This window comes from Strigops habroptila, chromosome Z (assembly GCF_004027225.2).
Source record: "Strigops habroptila isolate Jane chromosome Z, bStrHab1.2.pri, whole genome shotgun sequence".
NCBI lineage: Eukaryota > Metazoa > Chordata > Aves > Psittaciformes > Psittacidae > Strigops > Strigops habroptila.
The window spans coordinates 92,802,025-92,816,248 of record NC_044302.2 but is presented as its reverse complement, the minus strand read 5'-3'; the positions used below and the strand labels follow the sequence as shown (position 1 = coordinate 92,816,248).

Here is a 14,224-nt window from a genome sequence, read left to right as displayed (position 1 = left end):
TGCTGAGCACAGTGGCGTTACGTTATGAAACACTAGCAGGTTGGTACTTGCACAAGGGTTTGGTTACCAGTGAGTTCATTTTAGAGGTCCCTTCCAACCTGGGCTGTTCTGTGATTTTATGATTTATCATCGGTTAACTTGGCATTGTTATTCCTGCAGAAGCCTAGCCTGTAGACAGCAGGCTGCTAACGGCAGTGTTTTACCCAAGGATGGAGGAGGAGAGAGGGAATCCAATACAGGGTACCTTGAAGTTAAACAGTTTTACATCTTTTTAAAGGCAAAAAGGAAAAGGAGTAACAATACAATATCTGACAGCGTAACAGAAGCAGATGAAAGCCGAAGTGCTGCAGGGCTACCCCTTCAAGGTATATCCTTCACATAGCCCACGAGCTACCCCACCACAGGAGCTGGGCTGGAGAGGACAGAGCAGAGGGAATTACGGCACTGCTCAGCTGCAAAAGCAGAGACCATCTCTCTGTAAATATTCCCATGAAGGGAATGACCCAGTGAGTGGCTGCATCCCATGACAGCCCTGGGGAAGGGGGAGCAGGACCTTCCAGTCCACCTGGTGTGGCAAGGGGCTGGAGCTCTGCTGCCCTGCGAGCTAACACAGGCTTCAGCATACACCTCTGCCCCAGGGAAAAGCACAGATGCACACAGGGAGGAGAGCGCTCTGGCCCCAAACCATTTACATCCACAACATACAGCAAGGGGAAAAGCAAGGGCAGGATGGGGGCACAGGAGGAACAGGCAGAGCTCTGGCACAAGCAACCAGTGCAGCAACTCGAGTGTTGTCCAACAGTTGCACTTGCAAATTTACAGGCAGGGTCCCAGTGTCAAACTGCGCATTCAGAGCGAAGACAGTCACAAAAAGCAGAAACAGGTAGTCTGACTACCAAGGAAAATTACAGCCACTGCTGAAGGCAGATTGGGCCATTCAGACATCGTGAGGATGACAAAACAGAACAAAGAGGAGCTTAAAAATAATCCCTACTTAACTGCTTCTGAAAGATGTTTAAATCACTGCCTGCGTCTTGTTTGCTAATGGACCTGTCACCAGCTTCTCAAGCTGCAGGGGTCATGGTAACAACAGAAAGTACTGCTTCATTCTCAGGTCTGACGTCTGTTTTGCCCACTAAGTGCTTTTGACGTTTTCATTTTAGGTGTACTCAAAAAGCTCTTGCAAGTAATGCATGGGCAAAAGATTTCACCCACAGCCTCCCTCAGCCACCACCACAGGGAAGAGAGAAAAGTATTTCTTCTGATTTTAATATAGAAAATGTATCCCAAAACCAGAGAAGCTGCATACATGTATCTATTATGTAGGACACACTGTGCCTGCAAACACTGGATCAATGGGCAGTAGGCAGACAGCAGCAGCCCAGTGCCCCATCTCTGCCCCAATCTCCTTTCGGATCCTTCAGAGAAAACATTTGAAAAGCAAGTTGGTGACGTCCTGCACAAAGCCTCGGACCCACTTTCAACAGCTGGGAAGGCCAGTAGGTCTTGAAGAAACAGATTTAACATCCCATCTGAAATGCTGCTTACCAAGCAACAACTGTCTACAGTTAAACTGCATGAACATCCACTCTCCTTTCCAAGATCCATCTGTTTTTTGGTTTCTGCAATATCTGCTGTCATGAAGTCTGTTTTCTTTACTCTGGATGTGATTCCCTAGTGCTTTGCTGCTGGAACACGTGTGCTGCCACCATCAGAAGAGGGAATGGGGCTAGCACATTTGCTCCCTCTTCTCTCTTCTTCCCCATCAGGAGTCCCCACACTCATTCCACACATCAGAAATAACCTTACACCCTGCCCAGAAAAGAGTCACCTTGAGCAGACCACCTAGGACCATATACAGCTGGATTTTGAGTATCTCCAAAGGATGGAGACTTCACCACCTTCATAGGCAGCCTGTGCCTGTGTTCAACCATCCTCACTGTGAAAAAAGTATTTTAAGTATAATTTCCTGCATTTCAACTTAGGCCTCATCCTATCATTGGGCACCACCAAGAAGAGCCTGACTCAATCTTCTCCCCTCCACCATCAGGTATTAAACACATTGCCAAGGTCCCCCTGAGCCTTCTTTTCTCCAGGCTGAGCAAGCCCAGCTCTTGTCCTCATAGGACAGAGGCGTCTCACCAAGGCTGACCAATAACTGATCATTTTTGGCTCAGTGTTTCATCGGTTTTGTTAACCACTGAAATAAGCAGTTGCTATAAACTCTCTACTGAACTAGGAAACTGTGCCTAATGCACACTTCAGCCACAATTTTCAGGCCTTGACATTCTCATGTGAACACAGCTTTGTTTCCTACAGTGAACAAGAACACCTTCAAAAGCTTTATCCTCTCTTTATATTTTCTTCAAAATAAAAAGGCATTTGTATTCTTGAAAACAGGAACAGGTCTCATCACTTTTCTGAACAAGGCATATAAAGATAAATAGAGTAAAACACACAGTTCTGGGATTTAAAAAGACAAAAGACTTTCCTAAGACTGATTTATAAAAAGGAACAGTCCCAGAGTGAACAAACTGCTTCAGGATGGGTCCCTCTGACACCTCGCAGTGGCCTCAGATAGTCCATTTCTCTGTACGAGCTTCCACACTCTTCACCAGGCCTTCTCCCAAAACCTCAAAGTCCTCCAGAATTGCCTCCACGTTGGGAACACAGACAAGCTTGTCATTCAGAGTTGTCACCATCCTTCCTTTCATGCTGGACACCTGCAGGACACACACATATATGGCACAAATGGGAGGACCAGCTCAGAGCTGCTTTGCAACCTCTGCTAGCCCTAAATAAGAGAACTGCTCTCCTGCCTCATCATATCCAACCCCTGCCACACCACTACACCCCATTTTCACTTCTCAACACCACCATTATTAAAGCTAACAAAGTCCAAGAGTGGCTCTTTCAGCCCCTTTTAGGGTTTACTTCTGGAGCCACAGTCCAAAGACCACAAGGGAGGGACAGAAGTAATGGCCAGGAGCATGGTGGAGGTGGGAACAGTCTGCAGATGCATGGCAGAGCCTTTGTAAGCAGAGCAGATGGGCTATGCAAAAGGGACCACACTGTAACACTAAGAGCTGCTGTGGCTCTGCTCTTTAGTGGGTGCAAAGACCTTGAGTAGGAAGAGACCCTTGGCTCCAGCAGAGGACAAACTCTCCATGTTTAATCAAGCCACACTCAGCTCAGATGCAAGCATCTCCTCCTCTCATTTCACTCCTGTGAATAACTAGGTTTCACAACTGCAGCTAGGCTGAATGGCCCATGCCCTCTAGCCATGAAGAGAGGGGAGGTAAATCACCCAGAGTCTGGCAGCAAAAGAGCCTGGGCTGCCAACTGAGCCATGAGTCACTGGTTTCTTTGCGTCTTTCCTTCATAGAAAGCAGCATGAATCACTCCAGCATGCCTCACACCTAGCCACCCTCTGGAGCTTGCCAACCCACACAGTGTAGCTGGAAAATATCTCCATACATCAATAAGACTCGGGCTTGACACCCCAGCTTCTTGTGGGCCGAGTATTTCTGGGTAAGATGCTCAAAGCTACTTGGATGGGACAGCCTGCTGCACACACCAAATGTCTTTGGCAAACAAGGCAGCACCCACCTCCTAGGAGGGGACCAAAGAAGAGCATTTGGGACAGAGGTCTCTGTTCTGAGCCATGATTATGGTGCTGGGGCTTGCCCAGGGACACACATTCCCTTCTCAGCTCTGCCGGTGAGCCCTGTCTTGACTTCACCCTCTCTAAGAAGGGACAGAAGTATGAGCTCCATTTCTCAAACAGCCTTTTGGCTGATGAGCATTAGACAACGCAATTGCAATGCAGAAAAAAACACTCTCCAAGCTTTCAGGGCATAAAAGGAACATGAAGCTTAAAGCAGAGTCAAAAACTCACCTTAAAAGGCTGAGGCTGAAAGCTCAAAGGCTTCCACAAAACTGCAATCACTTCCCCACCATGTTTGTCGTAGAAGAACAAGGCAAGATCACTGAAGGCATCCTAGGTATAAAACAAACAGAGGTTGTGCCAGACATCTCATAGCCAGAGCCCATCCCTGATTCAGTCTCCTTACACAGGGACACACTGGGGCTCCACAGCAGCCAAGACCAAAGCTGCAGCTCTTTCAGTGGCTTCCCAACAAGGAAAAGCAACTGGCAGTCCACAGACAAGACTTAGGCACTTCTTGCTGCCTCTTTTCTCCCAGCCTTGATGGATACAGTGCACTGACTCCAAGTTTTGCATGCAGGCCTCACCACTGACTACTTCTTCCTGTCCTAGAGAGCACAAACATGATCCACCACCTACCACAGGCTTGCAAGAACACCCAGAAATCAGTATCTAACTTTAGGACACTGGACCCTTCAGGTGACAACCCACTGTGTTCCTCACCATGGTTCCCCATCAGCTGGATCTGGCACTACCTAACTGCCCTATCCCAGCATCCAACAGACATGTCCAACACTTCACAGTGCATTAGATGGCAAGAGGTGGGTTCCTGCCCAGCCTGCAATCCTGCCACAACACATTTCCCTACATGGCAGCAAAGAAACTTGACAAGGACCTTCCACTGGAGACCTGCATCTGAAGCTCTGCAATATGTACAACCAAGGTATCAAAGCTACTTCCTTCCTGCAGGATAAATCTCACATGTGCTGCCAGCACACAGCATCCCAAAAGGAAACAACAGCAGAAATGTTAAGTAACACAAAGTCCTGTGACATGCAAAGAGATGTAATGCTTAATGGAGGCACTGCAGGAATCTGCCCTCATTGCCCACGTTTCAGTAGCTGTGTCAGTGAGTAGCTCCCTTGGTGGTGCTGGGCAGCAGAGGTCAGAAAGATATCTTGCACGAAGAGATCACTGAAGTCCACAGTCTGGTTCCCCCCAAACCGATGCAAGCTGGATTCCAGCACGGCAAAAACACAGGGACAAGCACTGCAGCAGGAGCAATGCTGTGTGCAAGCAACTTCCGTAACCTCAATGTCCAGCTCAGCACCAACACACTGGAACCTGGAGAGATCACATCCTGAGCACAGCTGACCAAGCAGCTGCTCCCTGACACTTGTTCATCCCAGAGGCTAACATCAGGCAATGGTACATGATTACTGGGCCAAGCAAACAGCCCCCAGTATCAGCACAGGACAAGTTTCTCCACATAGCCTCACCAGGTTTGGAGCAACCTATTGCAAGAAATACAGACCCTCTGCTCCCTCTTCAGCCTTCTTCCTCATCCCCTTAGTTTCCTCGGCTGCAACTTTGCCATGCTCTTACAAAGAGAAGTCTCTGCTGGAATCACTGTATCGTAAGGATGTGTATGAAAAAAAGATCAACAGCAAAGGCAAGCGTGGAAGGGTCTTGTATGGGCATACCAGGATTGCACTAGGAGGAGAAAAAAGTGGATTTGGCTGGTATTACCAGTCATCCCAAAGGGTGGGGTAGCATTTAAAGAGTAAAGACCTGATAAGCAGGGAGGGGTGGTGTTGTCTGCAACCTTCAGAGAGAGATTTATGAGTTTGGACTTGAAGCATCACAAACAGAGGGCAACAAGATTAGGCCATCAAGTTGGGAAGAACCTAAGACCTGCCAGCTCATCCAACTTCATTGGATCTTCTCAGGGGCAAGGCTGGTCAAGGCATTATCTCACCAAACTGACTAGGAAAACCACTGTCTAAAAATACATTAAGAGGCAATCTGCCCCAGTATTTCTCTGCCGAGAGCAACAGATTATGCTCAGAGCCCAGGCAACAAGGAAGACTCCTCCTTTTGCCAAAAGGCAAACAGTGACTGGGAGGGAAAGCTCAAAGAAGGGCAAGAAAGCTCAGGGCACAGTGACCGCTAACAGGCAGCTTCCTGAAGCAAAGGGGAGCAGCGCATGTGAGAACCTGAGAAAGCCCCTCTATGGGGTGAGGTCTTGAGTCTTTTACAGGCGTGTCTTGCTGGGCAGGAGCCAGAAGGTGCCAGGAAAGGAGCGCTCCCAGCTCATTTCCCAATAAAACCACTGTGCAGCCTGATACCCAAGCACCTTTTATCCAGACAGCAGAGAGCAGAGGGCAGATGCTGAAAGGATGCCTTTGCAGCTGCGCTGCTCCCAGCATTGTCCCCTTGGTAGTGCTTTGGGCTGGCTGCACTGAGCTGTGGAAATGCACATTCAACTCTTGGGAAACTGCAGCATTAAAAGGGTCTGGCGTATTAGTCACTGTGCTTCAGTTTGCACAGAGGCTTGGGGAGTAAAAACAAACAATTCACCTCCCTTTCCACATCCCATGCTCCATGCTCCGTGCCACTGGGCTTGCCTGAGCCTGCTAACACCTTCCTCAAGGGAAAGTTTAAGAGAAAAGGGATGGAGTGCATTTAACCCCTATTCCCTTCTCAAGCTGTTGTATCTTTGGTTGTAATTCAGTTTTAAAGGCTCAGGGAAAGCTCTCCCTGCTCAGGAGGATCCCTGCCATCAGCAAAACCTGCAGCAGGTCCCCATCTTGCAGAGACATAAGGGACCTGCATACTCAGGCTGTGCTTCGGAAGAACCTCATTGTCTGGGGAAGGGGTACATGGTGCCTGGAAGAAGATTAGCTCAAGGTCTGTAAGGAGCCATCTGCATTGCAAGAATGAAAGGACGGAGAAAGGTGGTGAGTAAAACAATACCCTGATCTAAAATGGGATTACTGGATTAAGCAGCTCCAGCTGAAGCGTGGATTTTGCAATGAGGTAAGCGCTCACTGCTAGTTAAGCAACTCCACTGTTGTTGTTTAGGGGTGGCTTTTTTTAACCTAACCATTTACCCACCCATTTTTTCACTGTTCTTACCCAGAGATCAGGCTCATTGCATAACAGCTGCTGAAAAAAGAAAAGATTTTCAGAGAGGTCTCCACACCCAAAATGTTCAGGTGTCAAACGCATCAATCAACATCTGCTCAGGGCTTACAGCATTTTAAGTGCTCTCAGCGAGGGAGCTACCAGTATAAAACCCTATTAAAGCTACTTTATTCAAACAAACTACATTTGTGGTTAACACTTTGAGGTCCTTCTCATCCTACTGCAACCTGCCCTGATGCTCGTAGGTTATGCGACACAAAGCCTTCTCCCACACCCAGAGCAAGGAGCACTGTCAAGAAAACCAGGCTGGGGTTACTTCTGCATCAGATGGGTCTTAGAAAAGAAACCCAGGTGTTTGGTTTGGGATTCAGCTAGTAAAAGGTATTTCAAACTATCCAAACTTTTCCACCTCAAGTACCTCGTCATAGCCACATAAGCACCCTTGACCCAGGGGTTTGAGGCAGCAGCAAAGAAGTATGGCAAGAAAAAAAGCCACCCATGTTCTCCTGGTTGTCTTAGCAAACATGCCTTGTCCACCAATCCACAAATCATCTGAAACTAATATCTTCAGTCGCTTGCTACAGGACAAATCCTACATGGCCTCTGGGAAAGCATTACCAACACAGAACAAACGCAACCACATGCACCCTCAGAGCTCACCAAGGAGCTAAGCCAGTGTGTGCCCATATATGTTCCACACACGTGCATCTACCTCCAACCCTGGGCACTATGTTAATGGTTGTTAGAGCAGGTGATTTCCTGCCACCTCTGCTCTTCCAAGCGAGTAGATCCAGACAGGAAGGTCTCCTCCATGCTACCAAGAGTCCACAGAGACTTTCAGTTCATCTCTGCGTGCCTGGAGTTGCCATGGGAGTCAGCCCTGTCAGTCAAAACAGGAAGGGAACAGTCTGACCTGAAAGAATTTCACCAGTTCCAGGTACATCCCGTAACCATAGCTTACATATTGTAAGCGATTGAGAATTTTTAGTATCGTTAATTCCTTCCTAACATGCAGTAGCAAGATACACATTCCTACACCGTGGGAGGACGAAAGAAAAGGGCTGCAAAGTCTTCCAGATAGGTCTTGTCTGAAGGTGCAAGAAATGCAAACATTGCTTTAGAGGGAAGGATATTCACAATAAAGCAGGAAACATCCCCCAAGTACAAGATGGGCAGCTCCATTGCCACGAGCTCTTCCACAGGCACATGGAGCCAGAGAAAGCTAAATCTCAGTGAAAGAAAGCACCTCACATTCAGTGACCTAGTGAGACCAAAGACCCAGTAAGAAATGTTAGGTCTTTCAACAGCCATTACAGAAATGCAGACGGACGAGGCACAGGCAGCTTCTTCTGAGTTTCCACATCATGAGAGAAGAGCTGTGGACCTCAGGGAGGTAACCAAGGCCTTTCGGCTTTCTGAGCTCCCGAATGCATGCAGATGGGCATGGCAAGTATATCTACAAGTCCTGTGTCTTCTTGAATAAGGAGGACAGGCAAGCCACCCTGGTGCAAAAGCTGCACTGACTTCAGCCGGTGGGTGAGGGTTCTGCAGCTCAAAAGCCATCACAACACAGACCAGCAGACATGGTGGAGATCCAACGGGAGCCTCACTTGAGACACTTAAACTTTATTTAGCCTTGCAGGAGAATCCCCGCCAGGACCAGACACAGGGTTTGCTCAAGGACTCAGGACCATAAGCGGTTGGGAAGCTGGTAATGGGCCGAAGCTCCAGCGAAGCCCTCTCTGCAGGATGTCTGGCACCTGCTTTCCTTCAAAAGCATCTGTCTGCAAAGCCTTCTCATCTGGACAGACTCCCAGAACAGGCCTTTTCTATCAGATCTGTCCTGGAATGGAAGAATTTGCTGTATGAATCCCATGACCAGCCTTTCATCTCTACCTAGAGGCTCCCAGGCACCAGAGCAACTCAATCAGACCTGCTCCTGCAGCACATCTTCTTGGAGCACGAAAAATTAAATCAGTCAAGACTCGACACCTCCCCTGCTTTCATTTTCTCTTCTGATTAGGCTCCCTGGGGAAGGCACACAGCAATCCTTTCGTTCCAGAGCACTCCTGCCTTGCTAACTCCTTTGATTTGAGAAAAACATGGACCTCTCTCAGGAGCAAACAGGTTGGACAGGAGAAATGTGGATCTCCTGGTTACTGGGCCAAGGACGCTACGGAAAATGCTACTCACTGCCCTCTCAACTAAGTCCATATGCCCAGGCATTTAAATCCCTTTTTCACATCGGAAGCTCAGAAAAAGGCAGATGTTTCTTTTCTGCCCACAGAAGAGAACAAAATCCCACAGCATCAATGTGTGGCAGATGTCTCTGTTGGTATAAACCCACCACAGCTCCACTGTCAGCCTCAGCTACAACCCTGTTGCTCAATGCTGTGGTTTGTGCGATTAAGGGATAGCACATTACTCTGAGTCAAAGCCAGAGTTCTGCATCCAAGTGCCTTCTCATCCAAAATCTCTCGTAAGGACCCACTGCTGTCACCACACTCCTTTCTGGCACCAGCTTCTTCCTCTTTAGATCACTCTTGGGTTGACCTCCCAGCCTGCAGCATGAGGAGGAGCTGAATCCCCCTAACAGCAGAGAAATACAAGGGTGCTAGAGAGGAAACCAACCAAAGACAGACCAAAGCACAAAGCCAATGCAAAGGTCGTGCCTTTAAACAACCACATCAGTACACCAAGACATGAAGCCAGATGATTTCTGATGGAGAAGTTTCTACAGACAGCTCAGCACAACTGCTCGCTGGTGAACCTGCAGCGCGCAGTCAGCTTTTGAGGCTTTCCAACACAGGTGGACATGGCTGAGTTATCTGGGAGCACGCTGCAGTGTCACCTCTCTGATCTTTCCAGGAGCAGAAACACCCGTTCGCCCAGAGAGATACTCATCAGCCCCTTCAGGTCTGCCTGCTGCTGACCAGCAGGCTACGAGAAACACGTGAACTGGTACTGCAAGATACCTCCAATACAACAGCTGCAAGGGAACACAGACATACCTATCTCGGAGCCTTTAAGAGGAAGAAAAGCCCCCAGACATGGCTGCTGAGGCAGATTTCAGGCTCTTTACCCCATAGCTGACTCTTCAGAGAAACCTGTGACCAGTTCCTGCTCTGTTCCCTCCTGAACACGCTCAGGTCAAAGAACATGACACCAAGTGAACACAACACTGCTTTCCAACGAGGCAATATGACCTTTGCTCATATCCATGTTTCTTCATTGGGATGTCAGCATACTGGATTTAGAACCAGCTATCATTTGTAACCCAACCAAACCCTAGTCCGAGTCTGTTATTACCTGTATTAGACAAAACAGGCGGTACAAATTCAGACAGCTTAGATGTCACTATTGACTGGACCAATTAAGTCATAATTGCTCAAAGGATAATGAAAGCTGCTTTCCAGGGAAGTCTCTTCTGCACTTCTTACTTCTACATGCTTACACAGAGTTGACTAGAAGCACAAAAAGGTCCTATAAACTGCAACGCACCCCAATGAATTTCCTAATCGGGTGCCTCAATACACAGCCAGATTTGAGGCAAGCAGTTCACAGCCTCCCCAAGGAGCCTGCTCTCCTGATCACCTCATCCAGCAATCTCCAGTTCCTCTCCAAGCAAGAAGCCAGCCTCCTGCCAGGTCTCCATGGGAGCTGCTTAGCCCTGACCCCTTCAGAGACATGGAGACTCCAGCCTCATGCATACAGGTACCTGCAGCACCTTGGCAACTGCTGAAAGATTCTGCTTCCAGCACAGGGTGGAGAAGGATTTCAGGCTTAAGAAACTTCATTTCCTAACCACATCTATGCCTCCTGCTTGAGGTTTCATGGCAGCAGGTCAAATCTTCATCATTTAGAGAACAAATGAGAGGGGTTGGTCTTGATATTCCTCTTCAGATCAAGACACCAGGAAGGAGTGAAACGGAACAGTTACTACTTTTAAGACTTTTAAAAGCCTTCTGCAAGGTGCTTCTTGCACTCCTTGCACATCCCGGACCCCAAGAAATCCCCCAATGCTCTCTACAACTCGCCTGCAGGACCTCCAGCTTCTGAACCACCTTCCTTTTCAAAGACAGGAAAGCACTGGGCACCTCCTCTCCCCCATGTCCTTCCAGCTAAAGCAGCAGTGCTACTTGCAGGGAAATTGTGGGACAATTTCGAGGTCTTCCTCGATTTAAAGAGGCCTTCCATGCATCCCTGTCTTTCACTTCCTCACCCCTCAAGACTGTCCAAACCTAGGACGACAGGAGGACTGAGCCTGCACCTTGCTAGACCTGGCAGCTCTACTGAAGCAGCTGGCAGGCAGCTTGGGAGGCAACAGGGCTGTGCCCAGGGTGAGGAAACCTTCAAAGAAACCCTTGCACGTTTCTTTGCCCACTTCCTAAGCTACCTGGGTTAAGGCGAAAGGGGAGCTCAAACTGAAAGGGCCCAGCATCTTCCAGACTGAACATGAACTTTAGTTCAGGCACCTCTTTTCTCAATAGTGGCCAAACACTGAGACATGGAGGGGGGAAATCCCCATCCTTGGAGATGGTCAGCAAACAACAGAACTGGGCTCTGTGCAGCCTGCTCTAATGTCAAAGCTGGCTCTGCCCCGAGAGGGGAATGGGCTGGAGACCTCTGTAGCATACGTCCTGACAAAGCCAGCCTGCAATTCCTACAGCAGTTCTGATGCTGCTTACAGCACTTCTGTGGGTAAGGGATGACGGCACTTGAAAGTCAAGCCAAGTTTTGAAAAAAGGTCATGGCAGCCCCAGCTCTCTGCACGCTAACACATAACTCAGCTACCACATGTAAAGCTGGGAAGGGCCAAAGAGGCAGAGGCTGCACATCTGCAAAGTACTAGTTGTCCAGATCCAGCGTGGAACACCGCTGCCACCCAGCATCTTGCCTATCTCCCCAGCTTGCTATGGCTTTAGCATGGCCACAGAGTGGAATATAAAGGAGTCGATGACTTTGGATACTGATGTTCTCCATATACCCACATTAACAACTTCCTCTGTCATCACACATGTAACCAGACACAGAGTAACAATCCTATGACCAATATTCAGCTTCTATGGCTCACACAACCATTGGCCTAACAGCAGGAGCCCTACTGGTAGCATGCCATGGACTCCTATACACTTCCCAGGAAATATGGGTAGCTGATGTCCATCATGCACAGCGGCTGGTGCAAGAACCCATGAAAAGTCCATTAAGTGACTAGATAAAAATGAGATAAAGATGTTTTTGCATTGAAATATAACATTCTTCAGCAAAAGCTCCAGGTGCTTTGCATCTGACATCATTCTCACATCAGCAGCATTCCCATTTCCATGGAATGGGTGGTGCATTCACCAGGTCTTCTGCTGAAGAAGTGATTTTAGATGCAACAATGACTAACCATCACACGCAAAATACATAAAGATGTCACCCACCAGGTGCTACAAGCAAGCTGAATGCCAGAAGGCAGCTCCCCCTTAAGCAGGTAGCCCCCAGTGGTTCCCCCAACAGGCTGTGCTTACTCTCAGCTCCTGGAGATAGCACTGTACAGGGTCATAATCCACCACAGGAAAGAGGATCTTCTCGGCAGTGCTGTTCTTCACCACACCCCGGGAAAATGACTTCAGTGGCCGGTCGACGCTCTCCAGATGCCGAGGAATCTGTTTTGGATTCAGGTGGATTAGGACATCATAGAAGTCCAAAGGAGGGCGGAAGACCAACTGCAGGGAGAAAAGACCGGTGTTACTCAATACAGGACACAGGTGAGCAGGAAAGGTGAGAGATGTTTCCCAAGTCCTTACTTGCATTTATTACTTCCTCCTTAGAAAGCAGTAAACCAAAGCAAAAAATTTTTGTGAGGTTAGTATCAGAAGTTTGCCAAAACGTCCACAGGAAAAACATGGCTGTGGCAGAGCCACAGGGAGCTCCAGCCCATTCTGACCACCCCATTTCCTCTGGCCTGAGACACATTCCGTTCCAGCATGGGTTTTCATTACCCTACACCCCTGCAAGTGCTTTAATAAGGACTTTGTCCAGAGCAAGTGGTTCACAGAATCATAGAATCAGCTAGGTTGGAAAACACCTTTAAGATCATCAAGTCCAACCATCATCAAGTTCCCTCACGGCTATCTCCTGGTGGATAGGCTAAATGTTCTCTGGGCCACCAAAGTGCACCAGGAAGGACACACTTGATTGCCATAGCCCACTGTTCAGCAAGCTCAACACTCAGAGAAGGGAGCTGCTCCCTTCCCACATCAGACGTCTAGTCAGAAGGAATATGGTCTCTACCCTACTGGTTTCCCAGATCAGCAGAAAAATCTAATTGCTGTCCCCAGGACTCAGAGATGGTACACGGAGAAGAGCTTCCCACAGGGCCAGCTCTGTTCCCTCTCCAGCCCTGACCACAGACCCCAGGAAGCCAACCTGATGCACAACAGTGGGGTGGGTGGGCAGAAGAGACAAGGACAGACAGTGAGCCGAGACAGGTAACTGTGCCGCATGTGGCAGAGTCCCAGAGTGAAGAGGGGAGTCGAGAAGGTAACAGGAGCTGAATAACACCCAGGGGACACAAGGAGCTGTACAATTACAGGACACTCCTGTCTGTCCAACAGGAGTTGCGTCATGAGCAGCAGCATCTTCCATCAAGCAAACAGAAAGTGACAGCAGAGGGATACCCTGGTGATGGGAAAGGATCACACTGCAATGGCCAGGTGGAGAGGAGAGGGAAGGAAGACCAAGGAGACTGAGACAAAGGGTTGGGAGGATGCTATGGACAGGCAACAGCTCATTTTAGAAGCTAACCACCCCCAGCTCACACTGCACCTTTTGCATTTCGGTCTTGGGTCCACACTGAGGCACATAAAGCATATCTCTCACATGTACAGTACTTCACCCCTTCACAGCCCCACAATACACACTGCTACTGCCTCAAGTAGAACTCATCCCCGTAATACTTTCAAGAATTGAAAGCCATGTTAGTAAATCCTTTTTATATTGCCTAGGCAGAACAAAAAATCCACTATATGAGGTTGGTTGGGTTTTTTTTGCTGATGTGAATCTGTCATATCTAACCACTGTTTGGCTTTTCGAGTCCTCTCAGCTTCAATTGCCTTGGTGACCACTCGGTACACATACAATCTCCCCTCCAAAACACACATCTCTCTTCAATGGGCAAATAAATGTGTCTACACCTCCCAGATCCATTTCAGCAAGGGATATTTTAACTTAAAAATTAAATCACTGAGCAAACAAAGGGATATATAGCCTTGCTCCTCCACTCAAACCACAATAACATCTTCCTGAAGTCCCTGTCAGCATCCTGCCAAAACCATCCTGGGCCTGGTTAGACTCTAGCACACAGTCCAGAGTTGCACAGCTACAAGACTGAGTCTCCCAGAGGAGCCTTTTGCTCCAGCCACA

General features: G+C 48.4%; 1 protein-coding gene across 1 annotated transcript in view; it reads right to left on the bottom strand.

Moving 5' to 3' along the window:
* Nucleotides 1-1,253: 1,253 nt before the first annotated feature.
* NOL6 (nucleolar protein 6) overlaps nt 1,254-14,224 on the bottom strand; it is a 28,902-nt gene continuing 15,931 nt past the window's right edge. Inside the window, exons 24-26 of the mRNA XM_030470076.1 lie at nt 12,328-12,525; nt 3,899-4,000; nt 1,254-2,723 (exon numbers count right to left, since the gene is read on the bottom strand). Coding sequence (XP_030325936.1) covers nt 2,574-2,723; nt 3,899-4,000; nt 12,328-12,525 — 450 coding nt within the window. The 3' untranslated portion in view covers nt 1,254-2,573. The remainder of the gene's footprint in view (nt 2,724-3,898; nt 4,001-12,327; nt 12,526-14,224) is intronic.